General features: G+C 42.0%; 4 protein-coding genes across 4 annotated transcripts; all 4 read left to right on the top strand.

Annotated features, from left to right (window-relative positions):
• The first annotated feature begins 1,994 nt into the window (after nt 1–1,994).
• On the top strand, nt 1,995–3,713 carry LOC103701293 (gibberellin-regulated protein 9). Its single transcript, XM_008783305.3, has 4 exons — nt 1,995–2,147; nt 2,255–2,299; nt 2,640–2,697; nt 3,208–3,713. Exons 1-4 carry the CDS (start codon nt 2,088–2,090, stop codon nt 3,387–3,389), a joined length of 345 nt encoding a protein of 114 aa, XP_008781527.2. The 5' UTR covers nt 1,995–2,087; the 3' UTR covers nt 3,390–3,713.
• Nucleotides 3,714–6,197: 2,484 nt separating this feature from the next.
• On the top strand, nt 6,198–6,933 carry LOC103701398 (protein NRT1/ PTR FAMILY 5.10-like). Its single transcript, XM_008783435.1, has 2 exons — nt 6,198–6,272; nt 6,388–6,933. Exons 1-2 carry the CDS (start codon nt 6,198–6,200, stop codon nt 6,931–6,933), a joined length of 621 nt encoding a protein of 206 aa, XP_008781657.1.
• A 140-nt stretch (nt 6,934–7,073) lies between these two features.
• On the top strand, nt 7,074–7,556 carry LOC103701400 (protein NRT1/ PTR FAMILY 5.10-like). Its single transcript, XM_008783436.2, has one exon. It carries the CDS (start codon nt 7,074–7,076, stop codon nt 7,554–7,556), a length of 483 nt encoding a protein of 160 aa, XP_008781658.2.
• A 2,540-nt stretch (nt 7,557–10,096) lies between these two features.
• On the top strand, nt 10,097–14,093 carry LOC103701294 (protein NRT1/ PTR FAMILY 5.10-like). The gene is made up of 4 exons (XM_017841371.3): nt 10,097–10,423; nt 10,502–10,719; nt 12,485–13,020; nt 13,165–14,093. Exons 1-4 carry the CDS (start codon nt 10,264–10,266, stop codon nt 13,958–13,960), a joined length of 1,710 nt encoding a protein of 569 aa, XP_017696860.3. The 5' UTR covers nt 10,097–10,263; the 3' UTR covers nt 13,961–14,093.
• The last annotated feature ends 7,611 nt before the right edge of the window (nt 14,094–21,704 follow it).

Raw genomic sequence — 21,704 nt, 5'->3', positions numbered from 1 at the left:
AAGATGAAGGACAGAAAAGATTCCGTCAAGAAACGAGGGACGAAAACGATTAACAAAGTTAAGATGGAAACATAAAACATGTCTTAGAGGCAAAGAAGAATGCCTCAACTCCATCATCCATAAGAACTTGCAGCAGACTGGATGCCAGCTGCACAAATTTGCTGAAAAATGGGTAACTACAGCTGCCAACGTAATGCAAATCATATTGGATTGAGGCTACCATGCCCATCTCTTTGGTTGCAGGTTGGTGAACATGGATCAATGGCTTGGATTGGAGTGTTAGATGCTACTTTTCTCAGCATTATCCACTCATTAGATGGTGGTTAGCAGCAAATGCGAACCGTGTACATAGACAGGAGACAAGGACCATGACTTGTCCTTGTGCTCTGAAGGACAATTAGGGATCCTTAGCCAGCTAAGGTTGGTCCACTCTATGATGATTCTGATAGAAGCATTAAAGAAGGATTGCTCCTATGCTCAAAATTAAAGCAGGTTGGTAAGATAACATGATGCCTCCATCAGTGTTGCATTGTATGGGTACTATTTGCTGACGAAGATGTCCGTGTTGGAAATCAAGCTGTCAATGAATGTACCCTCTCAGGGTAGAAGGGGTATATGATCAAAATCTCAATCCTAAGATGGGTCAGCATTGGCATTTACTTCTTTGCATTGCTAATGTAATTTGTGTGATTATCCTATAGTTTGATGTAGTTAAGGTGGTTGGATGCCCAACTAGTGAATGGGAGAAAAGTTTTAAGGCAAAGGAAGAATATTTACCTTTACTCCTGAGATAATATGGTAGATTTATGATGCCTTTTAGTATTGATTGTGAAAAAAAAAATTATTAGAAGCAGGCTAATCTCTTACAGGTGACATGCTCTTGTTTCTCTTTTCAAATTGAACCAGGACTCCTACATGATAAAGTCCGTCTGGGGAAGTATGTGTTATTCCTTCTTGCTTGCAAGCAGAAGGATTTCTTTGTCCTAATTTAATATTTGAATAGGCTATCCAAGCATCATATTTATGCACTGAGAGATGATTAAATGCTTGCTGGACTTCCATATCATTATAATCTACGTGTGTGAGAACATGAGAAAATAAGCAAAGCAGGTTACATGCAACCCAGTTTCGACATGAATCTACTGCTAGAAATAAACAATCATGCATTGTATTGACACTACTGGATGAGAAGTGCGTCCAAGATCAAGTCAAATATAACATAATAAAAAGGATTCAGCTTCAGGGTTCAGTTCTCCCAAACAATTTAAAGTGGGATGTCATCCTAGGTCTCAAGGTGCAGCCACCATGAAATTTCATTCATGAATCTCATGTACTTGTAACTCTGTGATGCTGCTCAAAACGTTCAAATTGGAGGTTACAACCTGATCCAATAATTGCCATTCATGTGTGACACATAATGGGAGGACATTGGGTCATCATCTTTTCCAGCTAGGCTTGCATCGAAGGATATGCTTTAGGGGTTCATTGCATCTCTTGACATGCAAGATTAGGACCATACCATGCACCACTCCCTCTTTACCTCGCCCTATCTCGTGAAAGAGAACCACCAAAAGCTGTTCTTCCCTCACAAAAAACAAAGTAAAGCGAGCAATGGAAAACAGGAACCCGGAAAAGCCATCCTCTCATTCATAGTATGCCAGCTTGGTGATGAGCTAATAATGCCAGAGCCACCCACCAGTCTTATCAAATGGTTGTCATCACATGTGAATAGAAAAGAAGAGATTAAAGTGCACATAAAGGTAAAATGTGATATAGCTTACAGGTCTTTCATGTCCCTTTCTTTTTTTTTTTTTTTTTTTGCTAAAGCTTCATGTCCTTTTTTAACCCCCCCCCTTTTTAGTGAGTATACATCCATAGGACAACTCTGTATCAATTAAACTTAATGAGATTGTAAAATGGTGACCGTTCTACCTCAGTAAGAACTAAGAAGAATCTGAATCACAGCTTTTTTTTCTTTTCTTTTTTTTTTCTAGAGGATAAAAGTTGGAGGAGAGAATCCACCTATAAAGCCTCTACCCTGTTCTTCTCCTCCTCTCATATCTCATTAGCCTCGGCTGCAGGCGACCATGGGTAGTGGCACAATGAAGCTGCTCTTGTGCTGCCTTATTCTCTCTCTCTTCCTCCAAGTACGTCTTACTTACAAACCTTATTAATAAAGTCAAGGCTTGTCCATAATTCACATCTTCCATTTTACATTAACACATCTTTATATTATGCATTGCTCCAACTGCAGGAAGTGGCAGAAGCATCCATTGATAACTCCTTCGGATTCTCAGATGTAACTCTGTTCCTTAATGCTTAGGCTGCTCTTTAATCACTACTGATCTATCTTTATTGATCTCCTCATTTTTCAAAAAGGAAACAAAAGGTTAAGACTGGATCATGAGATAGTACGTACATTGTGTTTTAAAAACAGAAAAATAGCTTTGAAGGACTGAATTGCATATTTTCACAATTTGTTATTTGCTTCTTGCCTCATGCATGTTTCTGTCACAAATATTCCTAGCCCCAAAACACTCAAAATTAAATATGAGAGATTTTCTTTGGTTAAAGGAAAAGGAAAGGGTTACGACCAAGAATTAAAGATGAACGAAAGGATTTCTAATTTGATCTTGCAGATTCAGGGAAATGAAGAAGTGGCTGCTCTATATGGAATCAGACGCCAACCGAGGATCAGTATGTACATCTGCCTTGATCCATACAGGCACATTTTTTTTTCTTTTCTTTTTATCTTTGATTGATATAACAACATTGATTATGAAACACAGCATAGATGGGAATGTTAAATTGTTCTATCAACCAACTGTTGAATATGACCTTTTATATACATATATATATATAATTTCAAAGCCTGATTTTATTATGATCTAAAAGTTAAAAAAGTTTTTGATGCATATGATCTAAAAGTTTTGTAAGACATTTTTGAGATGGCATATTTCTATCAGTTAGAGCCCAAACTGTCAGGCTATTTTTTTGCTAGGAACTGTGTGAAGCTTTTAGTCAGCAGAGAAGCACCACACCTTAGGGTTCCATGTGAGTCATATTTTGGAAATTAGCAAACATTTTTTTTCTTTCCAACAAGTAATCTCTCTTCTGTCATGGACTCTTTCTTAATTTTTTCTAAGTTTTTAAAGGTTTACTTGACCTTTTCATTACTAATATATCTTCTCACTCTTTGAATGCCAGATTGCCGCTTTGCATGCGCGAGGAGATGCATGAAAGCATCAAGAAAGAACGTGTGCACTAGAGCTTGTGGGACGTGCTGCCTCAGGTGCCATTGCGTTCCGCCGGGCACCTCCGGCAACAAGAACTCATGTCCGTGCTATGCTCGTCTTAGGACTCACGGACACAAGCTCAAGTGCCCATAGTATTACAGGGATACTACCCTAATAAACGGACCAACTCCTTTTGGTCCGATCTATTATGGTTGCCATATACCTATATATGTTTGGGACGAGAATTGAGAGGAAGTATATATGCTTGAAATTTCCTTATGGTGGGGAGGAATAATCTTTGTAAGATCAGAGAATCAGGTTTGTCTGGGACAAACAAGCCAACAACAAGGGGATTAAATAGTTTAAGGTGAAGGGATGAGTTTGTAGTAAATATATTCTCCTCCGGAAAACACAGAAGGAAACTCATGTTGTTCCTTATGACTGCATCTGAATAAATTAAATCATGTCTTATATATACATTTATGACTGTATCTGAATAAGTTATAAATTATTCAAGGGGTCATAAATTATCGATGGCATGTTCAAAGGGCACTCTTGGGTTATGCTTGGGGCTCGTTTGGTTCGCGGGAAAAGAAGGGAGAAAGTGTGATCAATGGGAAAGTAATGAGATGCCTCTTGTTTGGTTGGAGTTTTCAAAGAAGAGAGATGAAAAAGTTGTATTCCAATGGGAATATGATTCCCACATTTTATGGAAAAGTCTTTCCAATGAGAAATATGGAAAAGTTACTTTCCCATAAGGCGGGAATCACTCCATTTTTATTTTTATTTTCAAAAAAGCCCTTCAACATTAAAGAGGTATTAAAGACCTAATCTTTATTAAGGGTATAATAGAAATTACACATATTTTTTCCAGAAAAGTGGATGGTCAACCAAACATTAGCACTCTGGAAATTTGTCACTTTTCCATGTTTAACCAAATATGCCAAAAGTACATTCTCGACATTCTTTTCAAAGGAATCTTCTTCCTAGTAATCATATTCTTAAGAGGGAAAATGCTTCCCGCGAACCAAACGAGCCTTTGAATAATTGTTAGGACTATAATTTTTCCATATTTAAAAGCTAGCTCAATTCTTTTGTTTTTTTTTCAAAATTCTTTTTATTTTTTTTAAATTCTAATATTCAATCGAGTGTCAAATTTAACTTTTTTTTTTTAAGATTTTAGTTTTTATTTATTTCAATAGAACAACAGAAGAGTGCAGTCTCATGAGATAGATAATGCATTACATTTTCTCTTTCACTAAGTGAACATTGGTCGGATTCAAAAATAATATTTGAATATTTTTATGATATTTAGCTGATATTGTATTGATAAAAAATTAAATATGATTAATTATGTAAGCTATTCCATGGATCTTGTTAGATAAAATAGTTCACCTAGCAATAGTGACAATAGATATAAATATAAGGATGGCTAATATCGTTATTTAGCGGACCAGTTCGGAGTTAATGGACCCTCCGCTTAACGAGCATCCGCGCAGGAGATCATACAGTTTTCTCAGGTCCTCTAGATATGAAGCAAAGCTATCTCCACCACCATTTTGAGAAGCAATGGACTTGGCTATATAAAAGAAATATGAAACGAAATAGTCTTTCAAGCGTAACACCATTAAGCCATCCATTCTCCCAAAATCGAATGTCTTTACCCAACTTGAAAGAGATGCCATTTCAGAAGGTAGCAAGGCTTCAATTAGTATCTTTCCAACGGAGGGATGAACCAACAAGAGATTTCCTACTTCTCATGACTATTTTTCCCTTCGAATTGTAGGCTGCATGCATGGTTTTCTTTTTCACAATCCATTCCCTTACAAGAGATACTTTCACACCCACCAAGCAAGAAGAGAAGTGTTCATATTTTGCGGGTTTTTCACCTCTAAACAACCTCACAGTTTACTAGACAATTAAAACCACTGATCTTTTCCTGACCTTTCCATAAGAATGCATGTCTCCACCCATCTATTGTTCTTATCACCCATTTGGAAGGTGGCCACCAAGAGATGAGATAACTACATTAAGGGGAGTAAGGTGGCCACCAAGATATTGCTGCAATGTGGGAACAACTAGAGAGATTTCTTGATGATTCTAGAGTTAGTTGCCCTGTTTTTTGAATTTAGTGAGAAAAATTTCTCTTGGACGATGGGATGGATTAAGGATTGTTCATGCAATAAAATAGAAAGAGAATTCTAAGAGCTCTGCTTTGGATGATTGCGATTGCTGATATACTCTAAATAATTAGGATCAATTTAATAAAAATTGTCAAAGGTTGGAACCTTTTCAGGACAGAAACCGAGGGGGGTCCAAAACTGTAATAATAGTTATTTTGGGTTTATAAATATGTATCTAATGAGTATTTCTCCTGAACCTTCTGTGCTCATATTTTGTTTTGATGACACAATTTATTTCTTATAAGATACAGATCCCCTGTGAGATAATTAACTACCAAATACGCAGCTTTCTTGGGTCATTATTCTTGTGCTCACCGTTAATTAGCCTATGTCCTTTGGGGGAACGGAACAGGGGCGGTGTTTCATCATGAATGCATAATTACAACATTGATTTTTTAAGAAAATATTTCTGAGTTGTTTTGAGATAAATGTTAGTGTCAATTTTGCTTTGGTCCTCCAAATTTAGGTTGGCTTTTAATTAATTCCTAAACTTCAAAAAAGCTCAAATTTGATCGTTATTATTTTGCTACTATTTTAATATCATCTTTCCCTCCGATTCCAGTTACTTTCTTTCATCAGAAACTCCTGCTGGCAATAAAATGTCTAGGTGTAAGCATTTATAACACAACATGAAAGTCATTTTCAGGGGTTGAACCTCAATTTGCCCACAGTTGGACAGGCGATAAGACAATAGATTTAGTATAATATTTTTGACAACAAGTTTTGATGGGTTAAATAGCAATCAAACCACAAGCCAGTAATCAATTTTGGCAAAACTATGGAAGACAGGCATTTGTATACCGTCCACTTAATTTCCACTCAAAACAAAGTTGTTTCAATGATGAAAACCAAGGTTAGCATTATCCAAAACAATTTAAGACGTGTGTTTCGGAAGAAATTTACAATATCCATGTTTGTAAGTATTGATTACTACTGCATTTACTGACTTAAACTTGTGGGGAACGCAGGGATTAAGCATGCTCACGCTGTCCTCCATGCTGCCAACTTTCTTCCCTCCCCATTGCGATGGCACCAAAGATTCCGCAGCTTCCCCGCCAACTCGGTTCCATGTCATCGCCTTCTACTTCTCCCTCTATGTGGTTGCACTCGCACAGGGTGGCCAGACGCCTTGCGCGGCGGCATTCGGAGCCGATCGGTTCGGCGAGATCGACCCTGAGGAATGCAAAGATAAGAGCTCCTTCTTCAACTGGTGGTACTTTGCGACGTGCGGGGGATCGAATTTTGCTATGTTCATCTTGAATTATGTCCAAGACAACATGGGTTGGTCCCTTGCCTTTGGAATCTCCGGCGTCGCCATGGCGCTTGCTCTTGTTATTTTCTTGACAGGGTCAAGAACATACCGTCGCCATCGGTTAGAACACAGAAATCCCTTCGCTGAGATCTTGCAAGCTTGCATCGCATTGATTACCAGTCGGCAATCACTTCCACTTGCTACATCTAAAGATGAAGGAAGAGAGGCATTACTTGCACATGCAGCCCATCGATCCAAGTAAAAGCACTCATTTTTTTCTTTCTTTCAAGAGAACCTGATCAAATGTTCGCCTAATAGCCTAAGCTGTTAATATAAATTTGCCGAGCTTGTGTCATCGTACCAATTGCTAGAAAATTTACGGAGAAGCTATCAGGCATCACAATGCTTCAAAGGATCGGCACTGGTTTGGCTCTTTCGACGATCACAACGGTGGCAGCAGCTCTGGTAGAGATGAAGAGGCTCAAAACTGCTAGAGATTTTGGGCTGGTTGATCGGCCTGATGCTACCATTCCTATGAGCATTTCATGGATGATTCCTCACTATGTTATGTACGGGGTGACAACCGTGTTTACAGTCGCGGGCCTGCAAGAATTCTTCTATGACCAAGTGACCGACACATTGAGAAGCCTGGGGCTTGCTCTTTTCATAAGCATCCTTGGAGTTGGTAACTTTGCTAGTGGTTTTCTCGTCTCTGTGATAGAGAAGGTGACGAGAAAGAACAGGGAGAGCTGGTTCTCTGTGGAAAACATTAGAACTTTATCTCAGGGTCTGACACGCTTGTTTGCATGGCATGAAGTTTTCGAAAAAAAATTTCCCCTCAATTTGATCTTCCGGGAGCATAAACTATTTTTAAGTCCTGTTTAGATGCTAGAGCAGCTTATCTGGTGATAAGATATACTCTGAAGTCTAAACTATATGCGGATAAAAAGAGATTGTTTGAGGAGTTATGCAACGGGGAGGAAGAGTTCAATCGCAACGGAAAAAGTTTCTTTTTTACAAATACATCTGGAAGATGGCAACATTCGGAAAAATTAAAGTTTTTCTTTGGATTGCACTGAAAAACAAATTAGACACGAGGAGATTCTAGCCAAAAAAGGGTGGAATGTGAGAATGGAGCGGTGCTCTCTTTGTGGAGCTGGGGTTGAATCTACTAAACATTTATTTGTTCGTTGCTCATTTGTGAGGAGTATTTGGACCACACTAAGGATCCAATTGAAATTGAGAGGTAGGCCAACTAGATTGCATGATATGTGGACTAACTGGAGGAAGATGGATAAGCATATCTTGCCTCAAGAAGCTGGGTATCAGCTTTTGGCTCCCTTGTGCTATGAAATTTGGAAAGAAAGGAATACACGACTATTTCTAAGAAAGAACAACTCTATCTTCTCCGTGCTTTAGAAGGCACTGCACTTGTTCAAGAGCAGGGGTGCCCCTTTAGGAATAGCAGAAAGCCGCCACCCTATGGCACAACCTGTCTTCTTTGAATTAGGCTCCTATTTGGCAAAGCTTTTGGAGGGCTAGAAAGTACCATCCAAAAGTTCTCCTTCTCAAAAGTTCAACTTTTAAAATTTTTACTGTCAACAGTAATCCCAAACAAGACCATCGTGCAGGACCATGTCATTTTTCACTCTGTTTGTAACTATAAACTTGTATCTTATGTGAGGCCCAATAGTCCCACATCGGAAAGACTCGTTCCAGAGCCTGGGCATATGAAGCGGGTGTCTCCAAATCCTGCAGAGGGGTGAAGGACGCTTGCGTGAAGCCCCAGAACCGGACAATATCTGGCAGGGGAGCCCCGTGTTCCCCCCTCATGTGGCCCCCACGTGGGCACTAGGTGCCTCACGTGCCTCGCAGAGGCGGGGGCGTGACATTTGGTATCAGAGCCGAGGACGGCTCTTGTCCGATGGTGGGAAGGGTGTGAGGCCCAATAGTCCCACATCGGAAAGACTCGTTCCAGAGCCTGGGCATATGAAGCGGGTGTCTCCAAATCCTGCAGACGCGTTTTGGGTGGAAAACAAAACCGGGGAGGGGTGAAGGACGCTTGCGTGAAGCCCCAGAACCGGACAATATCTGGCAGGGGAGCCCCGTGTTCCCCCTCATGTGGCCCCCACGTGGGCACTAGGTGCCTCACGTGCCTCGCAGAGGCGGGGGCGTGACATCTTACTTGGGATCTTTCTTTGTATTTTTCTTATCTCATCAATAAATTGGGGGTAGCTTCTTGCTTCCTCCGTTTTCAATCAAAAAAAGAGAGAAGAAAATTTTGAAAAGTTTCAGTCATACCAATCTTCTTAGGGAAAATTAGCTGTCAAAAGCAACATAGTATTTTCTTTTTGATGGAAAAGGAGGCATGGAGCCATCTTTCTTTTATTAAGTGAGAGAAAAAACATAAGCCAGCTAAGAATAAGGAACAACATCCTATTAATTTGGGGATTCTCTTAATCGAGCATTTTCCAAGTCCCTGGAGACTCTTCTTCTACTCCATTGCCCCCTCCCTCATCATCTCCTGCAAAAGGCTTTTATTTTGTGGCTAGCTTATCAGAATTTTTTATCTGGGCCCTAGATCACAAGATGAACTAATTTTTGTTTAATCAATATATGCATAGGTGGTCACTGGACGTAAAAAATGAAATAAATGATAGCTAAAATCCTACTGGGTTAGTTATTTTTTTTTTAATTTATATTAAATATATATAATATATAAGAGTAATTATAAGAAAAAAAAAATATTTTTTTCTCTTTTACCTCTCCTTCACCCACTCTCCTCCCTTAGCACTCTCAGGAAAGAACTTTTGTCAACTCACTGTTCCACGCAGCACAAACAATAATGCCCCTTCTATAATATAGAAAACACTTACTCCTATAATTAGAGTGAAGCAAAGAGAAAGGACGCCAAGTACTTTATGAGCAGGAATTAGGAAATATGACAATGACATAACAAGAATAGGCACGTTCTCACAAAAAAATCTTCTGTATTAATCAAAAATCATTAGCTAGATTGGATACTCTGAATGCTTTTGCAACTTTCGAGATCATTCATAATTTTAGAGTGGTCATATCATACCAAACGCTTTCTAAAATTTTTTTTAAAAAAATCAAGTACATCAAGGCATGATTAAGATTGCTGTTTTTACCAAAATAATTTCATATAAAATAGGCCTGGTCGAATCTTTATGGGTATGATATTGCAAATCAAAAAAATTCCACTATTCTTACATCTGAATGACCACTAGATTATGGATATTAAGCATGTCATAGAGGATGTCGCAATCATATTTAATATACGAACTATGAAGCAAGATTCCAAGATACGGGTACACGCCTTCTGACACGACATGACAATATTTTTTTTTTTTTGGTACACATGACAATGCTTTCGAATCTCTCTTTGTTTGTTTGGAACCTTACACTGTTAGAAATGACAGCATGCCATCAGCCGCTCCGCATAGCCAGGGAGAAGTACTTGGAAAAGACCCTGAACGGCCGTGATCGAACAGCATAAATGAATTGACCTTTTTTGGTAATTTTTTTCCCGTTGGATCGATATTTGGCTTGTGATAACCAGGCTTGCTCCATGCCAATGGCACGGCAGATGCGCATAGCTGTGCATATGGAGGGAGAGATGGAGATCGAGCCAGTCGCCCACCACGTCGGTTCCATGAAAGCCGACGATGCCGGCCGTCTGAACTCCAGATCCGCCACCGGCGGCTGGACCGCAGCCATCTTCAACATGGGTAGGTAGTCATCCTGTTACTTGTACAGCCGGGAGCCGTGGATTCGGAGGGGATCACCGATCGTTTGGCTGACTGCAGGGGTGGAGATAGCAGAGAGGTCGGCGTACTTCGGTGTGTCGTCGAATCTCATCAGCTATCTGACAGGACCGCTCGGGGAGTCGATGTCGTCGGCGGCTACGGCGGTGAACGTGTGGTCCGGGGTGTCGTCCATGCTGCCGCTGGTGGGGGCCTTCGTCGCCGACTCCTACCTGGGCCGCTATCGGACCATCGTACTCGCCTCCCTCCTTTACCTTCTGGTACGTATAGTACTATTACTGCCACCACGTGACCTTTATCATCATCATATACATACACACACAACGTAGTCAACCGATGCAGTCATATTGGATGGTAGCTTTCGGCTTTACTTCTAGGCCATGGGATGGATGTTGAATAAAATCTACATGATGCAATTAGTATGCATGCATAGTTGAAACCACTATTTTTTTTTTAAGTTTAAGCTAATAGAATGAGATAGATTTATTTATATATTTTATATTTGCTTACACTCTCTCTCACATGTGAGTCGAATTTTTTTTTAATGAGCGAGTACATAATAATGGGATTAAAGAGTGCGGAGACAGGGTTCAAACTCAGAACCTCTCATCTGATACCAAGTTATTTATTTATATATTTTACATTTCTTACATGCATAAGATAAGATTTTTTTCCTTTTATACTCATTTTATTTCTAATAAGATGTATAGTGGTTTTTTTCATCCTTTTACTCAAAAAATAAAAGAATATCCACACAGTTAAGAGTTTGAGATTAAAATGCAACTGTTAAGAGTGTGAGTTATTATATAACTCATCATTCAACCATCTCTCATGTTTTATACCAATTCTTTGCTAGGCATATAAATGTCTTCAACAAAAGGCACTTATCTTGTCAATAAAGCAGGAGCCGGCCTGTAGCATTGATCATATCCAATAAGCCATTATTATTTTGCGGGCCCAACCTGTGTAGATGTGAGTGCTTGAGCAAATAGATTAACAATTGCTAAGAATCTAAACGTGACTCGCCTTTTGATTTTGTTTCAATGTCACACTACTTGGAATACAATAGATAGTTTTTTGAGGTCTGGACAAATAGCTATTAGTTGGCCTTCATATATCGACGGATGGAATGTGGGATCGGTTCTCCATCTGATTTGTTCAAAAGAAATATTATTATAGCTTTTCGTGAAAATTTTATTTTGACTACTTTTGTCCACCAACCCACCCACCGAAAACGATCTTGGAGTAGCGAATTGCGGATATCTCAACCTACGTACCAGGAGTCACCCTATATCCTCATCACACAAATATATTTCAGCGCTCATCACTCGAGGAATTAAATCGCAGCAAGATGTCCACTGATGGTCTCAACCGTTTTCAAGATTCCTAATTAAGTTTGGGAGAGCACTAGCCATCTCTCTCAAGGAGAGCTAGCGAAGCCAAATACTTTTTTTTTTTTTTTTGAATGAAAAAGGAGGAAACAAGAAACTTTCACCAATTTACTAATAAGAGAATATGTACAAGAGAGAAGGAGATACAAGGAGGTAGCAAAAGAAAAGATACAATGGAGAATATATACAAGAGTAGACTCAGGATGAACTAGAATGCACAGAGGAAGACAAGTTCCTTAACAGGTTCTGATGCCTCTCCTCCCACTTTTTTGGAACAAAGGTGGTCCCAAAGATGAAATGTTTTAGAGTCTTCTGAATAATTGAATAGATGGAGCTGTTTCTTCCAAGGAAGATTCTCGAGCTTCTCCTCCACAGCTTCTGATGCCTTTCGAGTTTCTTCTGCATAATTGTGTGTAGAGCGAAGCCAAATACAAGGCCAACTAAGTGCAACTTGCGGGAATTGCTAGTAATTCTTTCCATCAAAAACTCTAGCGGTACCTAAATCTAATCACTCTCTTTTGAAACTACCATTAGTCAATGATGCAAAATGATTCATAATGAAATTGCATCTTCACTGATTCAGTTATGAAATTTTCAACCTGCTACTTCTACTAACTCACAAAGAGAGCTTCAGGGACTAGGCATGCTGACCCTCTCCTCCATGCCGCCAACTATGAATCCTTCTGAATGCACAGATTTTACAGCTTGCCCCCGGACTCAATTCCAAGCCGGAGTCTTCTACTTCTCCCTATATGTGATTGCATTTGCGCAAGGCGGCCATAGGCCTTGTGTTCAAACATTCGGAGCCGATCAGTTCGACGAGAATAACCTGGAGGAATGCAAGTCCAAAAGCTCCTTCTTCAATTGGTGGAATTTCGGAGTGCACGCAACTAGCTTGGTCACAACCCTAGCATTGAACTATGTACAAGACAATATCGGTTGGACCCTTGGATTTGGAATCCCATGGATTTTTATGGGGGTAGCTCTCACCATTTTCTTGCTTGGAACCAGATTTTATCGCTGTCATCTAATAGAAGACAAGAATCCCTTTGCTAAGATCTGGAAAGCATGCGCCACACTGATCAACAGTTGGCAAAGGACATCAATATTCGCCACATCTACAAATGGATCAACAGAAGCACTTCTTCCACATGCATCTGACCGTACCAAGTAAGTGAGCCCATAGTGAATGTTTTCGCGAGACCATAATTGGATCAATTCCTTGTTATAGTCCGATATATTAACGTAGAATTAATGATGGATTTATGAGCGTCTCTGTAGTGCCTAATGAAAATTTTGTATTCTTGTTGACAGGCACTCTGGTTATTCTCAACATGAGAGCATAGACGATGCAGGTCAAGAAGAAGAAGCTAAGGGATTGCTCCAATTGTTTCCGATATGGGCAGCCTGCTTAACTTCTGCAGCTGTTTTAGGTCAGTCAACGACACTCTTTACCAAGCAAGCTAGCACCTTGGATAGGAGAATTGGGACCAGCTTCCAAGTGCCACCAGCAGCACTACAGAGCTTCGTCAGAATCTCTCTCATTGCGTTCATTCCAGTCTATGATCGGGTCATTGTACCAATGGCTAGAAATTTCACAGGATTGCCGACGGGCATCACCATGCTTCAACGAATCGGCACGGGATTGTTTCTCTCGGTGATTATGATGGTGGCAGCAGCTCTGATAGAGATGAAAAGGCTTGAAACTGCTAGAGATTTTGGACTGGTTGACATGCCCGATGTTGCCATTCCTATGAGCATGTGGTGGTTGCTTCCTCCATATGTTCTCGACGGGATTATGTTTGTCCTTACATTTGTTGGGTTGCAAGAATTCTTCTATGGCCAAGTACGTGAAGAAATGAGAAGCCTTGGGCTCGCTTTTTATTCAAGCGTCCTTGGCGCTGGTGAATTGCTTAGTGGTTTCCTGGTCTCTGTGATCGACAAGGTGACAGGAAGCAGAGGAGAGAGCTGGTTTTCTGACAACTTGAACCATGCACATCTTGATTACTTCTATTGGCTCCTTGCTGGACTGAGTTCAATACAGCTAGGACTCTTTCTCTGCTTTGCACAATCCTATGTATATAAGAAAAAAGTACCAACCGCACTGTGATTGCTTGCTCTCTGTTTTGCAATGGACTTGATTGGTTGCATAAAGCTTTGTAAGAAGATCATAATCCTTCATCATACGTATAAGTTCTCTACGGGTATAAGTACTCTAACGTAGAGAAACTTTTCCCCCAGGATACCTTCTCTTCTTCTAGTTGCATGATGATCGTGTCATCTTACATTTAAGCCAAAAAATCTATACGTAGTCCTTAGTTTGGATGCTCATTTTTTTATTTAATCCCGGGTCTATTTGTAAGTACATAAAAAAAAAATAACAGTATATCAGAACAAGTTTAATTGTGTTCAAACACAAACTTACGTATACAGAAGGACGGAATATAAAATTTTAACTATATATGGACATAACATGGGGTGCGAAAAAACGCCATGGGAAGACTGAGGAGGTCGTTCACTGAACGGGAAAGAGCTGCGAATGGTGGTATTGGAAGGAGTTGTACTCGTGTGGGGCCATTGGTAACTGGAGCGAACGCTATTCCCTTGGGTGCTTGAAGACAGAGCGCTGAAGTTTCTGATACCTTGGGATCTAGAAACCTTTCTGGCCATGGGGCCTCACAAAGCAACTTTAATGGCATTGAAGCACCCCCTTTCTCGGTTGGAATCCTTGGTCAACAGCCTCTTTACTCAACGGTTCTTGCTTCAGAATGTCCTGCTCCTCCTTCAAACAGAGGATTGGAACACGCAAGGAAAACCTCCTCTGCCACGGTAAATGTTGGACCCCATCGTAATTACTCATTGCCTTCAAGAATAGGAGCAGCTTCATCAACCCCCTTTGTCCGTCTCTTTGAAAGGGACGCTGCTTTAAATGTGGAGAGGGACATAGAAACGCTATGGTGTGTTTTATTTGTAGGGACATAGGCCATACATCAAGAATCTGTAAGTTCTCTTCTAACTTTGGGCGTCCGAGAAAGGTGGAGGTTAGAGGAAGACCAAGCAAACTTCTGGCTTTCTTCTGGTGGATGCTGAAGCCAGAGTTTGTTTTTGTCACGCCCCGAACCCGGGGCCTGGGGCGCGAGCAGACGCCGCGCACCTGCCGGGCGAGCCCCGCAGGCACGCAAAGCAGATAAATCAGATCAACCGTCAATAATTAATTAAAGATAACTTCCAGTTTTCAATTCAAATGTCCATATATACATAAGTCAAAGGAGAAGTCAATATCTACTAGCTAACTACATCATGATCACTCCATCCCGTAATCCCCATAATCATATGTCATCACCTGCAAAAATGTAAATAGTAGGAGTGAGCTAACAGCTCAGTAGGCAACATCATGCAATAAAGTCATTATATAACATGTCGTCATGCATATAAAAAGCAACTAAACTCATGAATCCAAAAATCCACACGATAATCCGTAAACCCAATCCGAGACTCAAAATAACTCAACCGCATGACTACGGCCACATCACCCAGTGGCATGGTTACACCGAAGTGACAATACAACTCTCCGAAGAGCCGCTCCACTGAGCCAACGCACCACTGTGCCGCACCCCCTGGTGCCAAACTCACGCTCCACCGAGCCGCTCCGAAGAGCAAAACGCACCCCTGTGCCGCCACTATTCTATCACCGGTGGTCGCGGTGTCGGAACTAGTTCCTCAGTACAAGTCGACAGGGCCAACGTATCATCCCATTGGCGGGGCCTAAACTATAGTCACGCGGATTTTAAAAATCGATAAATCAACTTTCTATATCAAAGTCATAATCATACTCCGAATCAGTAAAGCACATAACAATTTATGAAATTAAATATTTAATTCTAAATCTAACAATAATGCCAATAATAAATCATAACATCGACATATGCAAGATACATGTTAAAATTTTACTTTAAAGCAACGGTCACCTACCTAGGTTCGCTTAAAAATCCCTGCCACAGATATCACGAACCCCTGATTAAAACATAAACATTATTTATTTAATTAACTAAGAAACATAATTTAAATAATTTTCAAACTCTTAAACTCCTAAGTTCATAGATCCAAGAATGGGCCCCTAAGATCAAACATAGACCCTAAAATCAGAATCCTTTAAACCCAAGTCAATTGTGGCCCAAAACAGATTAGGCCCAACTGAACCAAACCAGATTACAGGTCCAGATCAGATCTCGGGCCCAAACCAACCCAGCCCACAGATCCAATTAGGTTCAACTCAGCCCAACACAGATTCCCAACCCAACCCAAACCAGATCTGATCAGACCAGATCAGATCAAATCTTGACGAACCAGATTATACTTACATCAGGCTAACCCAAATTCCTGACTCAGATTCAGACCCTAATCAAAACCCATTCACTCAAATTCAGATCAAACCCAATACAAGGATTAGGTGGAACCGGTTCATAATTCAAACCGGTTCATGGTCTGATCCCCACTACCACCCACCTCTTTATCCTCTCCCTGTCCCACTGACATGACAACATCCGACTACCAACCCCATCAAGTGAGTTTGCATCTGGAGAAATTGAAGGGGTCTCGCTCTTGCCATGATCATCCTTGGCTTTGTTCTCATTGTCCTCATCCTCGGTCTGGCCCTCCCTAGCCTCCTTTTTCTCCTCCCTCTATCCCACAACCATAGCAGCATCTGACTACTAAAACCACCATCAAACCAAAGAGGCGATGGATGGCTGATGAGATTGAAACCAGAGATGTTTTTGAATAAGAGGTAAAGGAAGGGGAGTGGGAGCCAGTAAGGTTGGTAGTGATGGTTGACGATGGGTGGACGTTGTGGAGGACAAGCATTGGTAGTGGTGCGAGCGAGAATGAGCAGGGAGCCATGGGGATTGATGGAGAAAGCCAAAAAAAACAAGGATGGCGGCAAGATGGGAGCGGAAGACTTCCAAAGCTTCCCTTATCACCCATCATTTCTCTCCCCTTAGATCCATAAAAATAGTAAATAGGTTGTCTTTCTCACCTCCGGTCGTCGACGAGTAGCTTTCCGGCGGCAATGGCGGCTCCAGCTACGACGGTGGCTCCGGTGATCCTCTCAAAAGGAGGGAAAAAAGAAGAGGGGGAGATTCGAACTTTCAGAGGAATGGGGCTCCTCTAAGAGTTTCTCAAAAGAGAGGGGGGGGGGGGGAGAGAGAGAGAGAGAGAGAGAGAGAGAGAGAGAAGAGGGGGGGGGGGGGGGGGGGGGGGGAAGCGGGGGTTTTGCTGGCCGTTCGGCCGGCGTGGTCATCGTGGGAAGACCACGATGACCCAACTGAAGTCGGCACTCCTTGCCGACTTCAGTTCGGATCTTCACACTCTAACCAACTAAAAAGAAATTTCGTCCTCGAAATTAAAACATACCTCAATCAGAGAACAAGGCAGGAAACTTCTCTCTCATCTCCTCCTCCAGCTCCCAAGTAGCTTCTCTCTTACTGTGATTGCTCCACTGCACCTTTACATAAGGAATCGTGCGCCTCCTCAAAACTTGGTCCTTCCTATTCACTATACGGATAGGCTGCTCAACATAAGAAAGATCTGCGCGGAGCTGCAAAGATGCCACTTCAATCACGTGACTGGGATCAGCAATGTACCTCCTCAACATAGAGACATGGAAAACAGAATGGACCCCCGATAAGGTAGGTGGAAGTGCCAGCTTATAAGCAACAGCTCCAACTCTCTCGAGAATCTCGAATGGTCCCACATATCTCGGGCTGAGCTTACCCCGAACTCCAAATCACATTACCCCTTTAGAAGGGGACACTCTGAGAAAAACATGATCTCCGATTTGGAATTTCAGATCCCGCCTCCTAATATCAGCATAACTCTTCTGTCTGCTTTGAGCTGCCCGAAGTCGCTCTCTGATCAGCTGAACCTTCTCCACTGTCTGCTGAATAATCTCTGGACCCAGAATTTTCCTCTCCCCCATATCATCCCAACAGATAGGTGATCTACACTTCCTACCATACAACGCCTCATAAGGAGCCATCTGAATACTTGCCTGGTAGCTATTGTTATAAGCAAACTCTAACCAACGACAAATGATGATCCCAAGAACCCCTCATATCAATAGAACAGGCTCTCAGCATATCCTCTAGAATCTGAATGGTCCTCTCGGACTGCCCATCTGTCTGTGGATGAAAAGCTGTACTGAAGCTAAGAGTGGTTCCCAAAGCTTTGTGCAAACTGCCCCAGAAATGAGCCACAAATCGGGAGTCTCTGTCAGACACTATAGATACTGGAACTCCATGCAACCGCACGATCTGCTCAATGTACAACTCTGCAAATCTCTCTAGTGTCATCCCAGTCTTAAATGCTAGGAAATGTGCTGATTTGGTCAATCTGTCTACAATCACCCAGACTGAATCATTACCTCTGATGGTACGAGGTAACCCTGACACAAAATCCATAGTAATATGCTCCCACTTCCACTCTGGGATCGGCAGGGGCTGAAGCATACCAGCTGGTCTCTGATGCTCAATCTTAACTTGCTGACAAGTTAAGCATTGAGATACAAACTGGGCAATCTCTCTCTTCATATTGTTCCACCAGAACACAACTTTCAGATCCCTATACATTTTTGTACTACCAGGATGCACTGTATATCCCGTACTGTGAGCCTCCTCCATAATTTCATTCTTCAGACTAGGATCATCTGGAACACAAACTCTGCCAATGAACCTCAATGAGCCATCCTCATGTATATGAAAATCAGGCTGAGATCCAGACTCAACATCTTTCTTGATCTTCTGGAGCCGAGAGTCATCCACTTGCGCTGCCTTAATTCTGTCAATGAGTGTAGGCTGGACTCGCAAGTTTGCTAACTTCAAGGTAGCATCCTGCAGATATACTTTTATTTCTGCCCTCCTCAGATCCTCCAGGATATTTCTCTGAGTAGTAATCAAGGCTGCAACATTTTCTGAAGATTTTCTACTTAGAGCATCTGCTACCACATTTGCCTTCCCAGGGTGATAATGTATAGATAAATCATAATCCTTCAGCAATTCCAGCCACCTTCTCTGTCTCATGTTCAGCTCCTTCTGAGTGAAGAGATATTTCAAACTTTTATGATCAGTGAATACCTGGCAAGTCTCTCCATAAAGATAATGTCTCCAGATCTTTAAGGCAAAAACCACAGCTGCAAGCTCAAGATCATGAGTGGGATAATTCTCTTCATAGGGCTTAAGTTGTCGGGAGGCATAAGCAATAACCTTCCCATTTTGCATTAACACACAACCCAAACCCTTCTTTGAAGCATCACTGTAAATGGTAAAATCAGTACCAGTAACTGGTAGGGTCAGAATAGGTGCTGATACTAGACGGTGTTTCAATTCGTTGAAGCTCTTCTCACACTGATCCGACCATTCAAACTTCACTCCTTTGCGAGTGAGTCGAGTCAGGGGTCCGGCAATACTAGAGAAGCCCTCTACAAACCTTCTGTAATAACCGGCTAGTCCAAGGAAGCTGCGAATCTCAGACACATTATTCGGTCTGCTCCAATCAACCACAGCTTCAATCTTCTTTGGGTCAACCATAATTCCTTCCTTAGAGATAACATGCCCCAAAAACATCACCCTGTCCAACCAAAATTCACATTTCTTTAATTTACCATACAACTGATTCTGCCTCAGAGTCTCCAAAATAATCTTCAAGTGATGTTCATGCTCTGCCTGACTCCTTGAATATATCAGAATATCATCAATAAATACTATGACAAATTTATCCAGAAAAGGCTTAAACACTCTGTTCATCAGGTCCATAAATGCTGCTGGTGCATTAGTCAAACCAAAAGGCATCACAAGGAACTCATAGTGTCCATACCTGGTACGGAAAGCAGTCTTGGCTATGTCAGACTCCTTTATTCTCAGCTGATGATATCCAGATCGAAGATCAATTTTGGAAAATACCTGAGCACCCTGAAGCTGGTCAAATAAATCATCAATCCGGGGCAGAGGATACCTATTCTTAATAGTCACTTTATTGATTTCCCGGTAATCAATACATAGTCTCATGCTACCATCTTTCTTCCTTACAAATAATACTGGGGCACCCCAAGGAGAGACACTAGGTCGAATGAAACCCAGATCCAATAGCTCCTGTAATTGGTCCTTCAGTTCCTTTAGTTCAGCAGGCGCCATTCTATAAGGAGCTTTAGACAAAGGTGCAGTACCAGGGATTACATCAATAGCAAACTCGACATCTCTATCAGGAGGTAAGCCAGGCAGATAATCAGGAAAGACATCAGGGTACTCACTGACTACTGGTATATCCTCAATTCTCTGTTCAGACTGTTCAGAATCTGCAATTGCGGCCATAAAGATGGAAAACTCCTTTCTAAGAGATCTTATGCCCCGCATAGCAGACACTACCTGAGAAGAGACACCCCAGTCATCACCCATAAAACTGAACTCATCAATACCCGGGATCCAGAAGGTCACCCTCTTCAGAAAACAGTCTATGGTAGCGTGGTATGCAGCCAACCAATCCATACCCAAGATTACATCAAAATCATGCAGATTCATAACAATCAAATTAGATCTCAAATCTCTACCCTCAACTAGTACTGGACAGAAAATGCAGATCTGACTAACTATCATCGTACCCCCAGCTGGAGTACTAATGCATAATTCCCTCTCTAAGGAAGAGTAGTGTAAATCACACTTATGCACATATGCAGATGAGATAAAAGAATGCGTAGCACCAGAATCAAATAACACATAAGCATAAGTGGAAGATACCAACAGTGTACCTGTCACTACAGTGTTGGATGTCTGAGCATCCTGCTGAGTCAGCGCATAAACTCGTCCCTGGGTACGAGATCCTCCTCCCCTTTGCTGCCTGGGGACAGCTGACTGGGTAGCCTGTACTGGAGTGAAGGAAATCTGTCGTTGAGGAGCTACAGAACTCGGTGGCCTCTGCGCATATCTAGTACGAGGACAACTGGAAATCCTGTGACCCGGCTGACCACACCCGAAACAAACTCCAGAAACAGTCTGAGTCTGAGGGCACTCAGCTATCCGGTGGCCCTGCTGACCACACCTGAAACATGCCCCAATACCAGGCCGTGTCTGAAGACACTCAACAGCTCTATGTCCAGTCTGGCCACACCTGAAGCACACTCCTGATATCCCCCTGCGATCCGGTGCAGTCCTCCCATGTGGGACTCGCTGCCCTGCCCCTGGACGGAACTGCATAGGTCGGCGCAGATGCCGCTCACCATCAGAATCAAAGTCCCTGGTCCTCTTCGACTTCCCTTTCAGAGCATCCTGTGTCTCCTTCCAGATGATCTCCATATTTTTAGCCCTGTCAACTAGGTCATCATAATCAGTCGAGTGAACAGCAGCTAAATCCTGACGCAGGCGAGGCCTCAGTCCTTCCTCAAATCTACTCATCCTAGATTTAGGGTCTTGGACAAGAGATGGTGCAAAATGGGACAACCGATCAAACTCAGCCTCATAGTCCTCCACAGTCATACTCCCCTGAGAGAGGCTCAGAAACTTCCTCTCCAGCTCCCTGATACGACTGGAAGGGAAATACTTGGAGTAGAAGGCCATGCGGAATCCCGGCCAGGTCACAGATCCTGCATCCTGCGTCATGGTCCTCTCTACAGACTCCCACCAATGATGAGCCCGGTCCTGAAGCATATAGGTGGCAAATCTGATCTTTTCCTCCTCAGTACAACCCATGGCCCTGAAGGCCTTCTCCATCTTATCTATCCAACATTCGGCCTCTTGGGGATCGGTAGTTCCCTTGAAGGCCGGAGGAGCCAACTTCCTGAACTCTGCTATACTCCTCCCCTGATCTGA

The sequence above is a fragment of the Phoenix dactylifera genome, chromosome 14, assembly GCF_009389715.1.
Source record: "Phoenix dactylifera cultivar Barhee BC4 chromosome 14, palm_55x_up_171113_PBpolish2nd_filt_p, whole genome shotgun sequence".
NCBI lineage: Eukaryota > Viridiplantae > Streptophyta > Magnoliopsida > Arecales > Arecaceae > Phoenix > Phoenix dactylifera.
Note: the sequence above shows the minus strand (reverse complement) of the source record. Positions and strands in the feature narration are given on the sequence as shown.

Coding starts and splice junctions, on each gene's coding strand:
- LOC103701293 (XM_008783305.3), top strand. CDS start 2,088: ATGGGTAGTGGCACAATGAAGCTGCTCTTGTGCTGCCTTATTCTCTCT. Junction 2,148..2,254: donor TTCTCTCTCTCTTCCTCCAA/GTACGTCTTACT, acceptor CTCCAACTGCAG/GAAGTGGCAGAAGCATCCAT. Junction 2,698..3,207: donor CAGACGCCAACCGAGGATCA/GTATGTACATCT, acceptor TTTGAATGCCAG/ATTGCCGCTTTGCATGCGCG.
- LOC103701398 (XM_008783435.1), top strand. CDS start 6,198: ATGGAAGACAGGCATTTGTATACCGTCCACTTAATTTCCACTCAAAAC. Junction 6,273..6,387: donor TTTCAATGATGAAAACCAAG/GTTAGCATTATC, acceptor TGGGGAACGCAG/GGATTAAGCATGCTCACGCT.
- LOC103701400 (XM_008783436.2), top strand. CDS start 7,074: ATGCTTCAAAGGATCGGCACTGGTTTGGCTCTTTCGACGATCACAACG.
- LOC103701294 (XM_017841371.3), top strand. CDS start 10,264: ATGCCAATGGCACGGCAGATGCGCATAGCTGTGCATATGGAGGGAGAG. Junction 10,424..10,501: donor CGCAGCCATCTTCAACATGG/GTAGGTAGTCAT, acceptor GGCTGACTGCAG/GGGTGGAGATAGCAGAGAGG. Junction 10,720..12,484: donor CCTCCCTCCTTTACCTTCTG/GTACGTATAGTA, acceptor AGAGAGCTTCAG/GGACTAGGCATGCTGACCCT.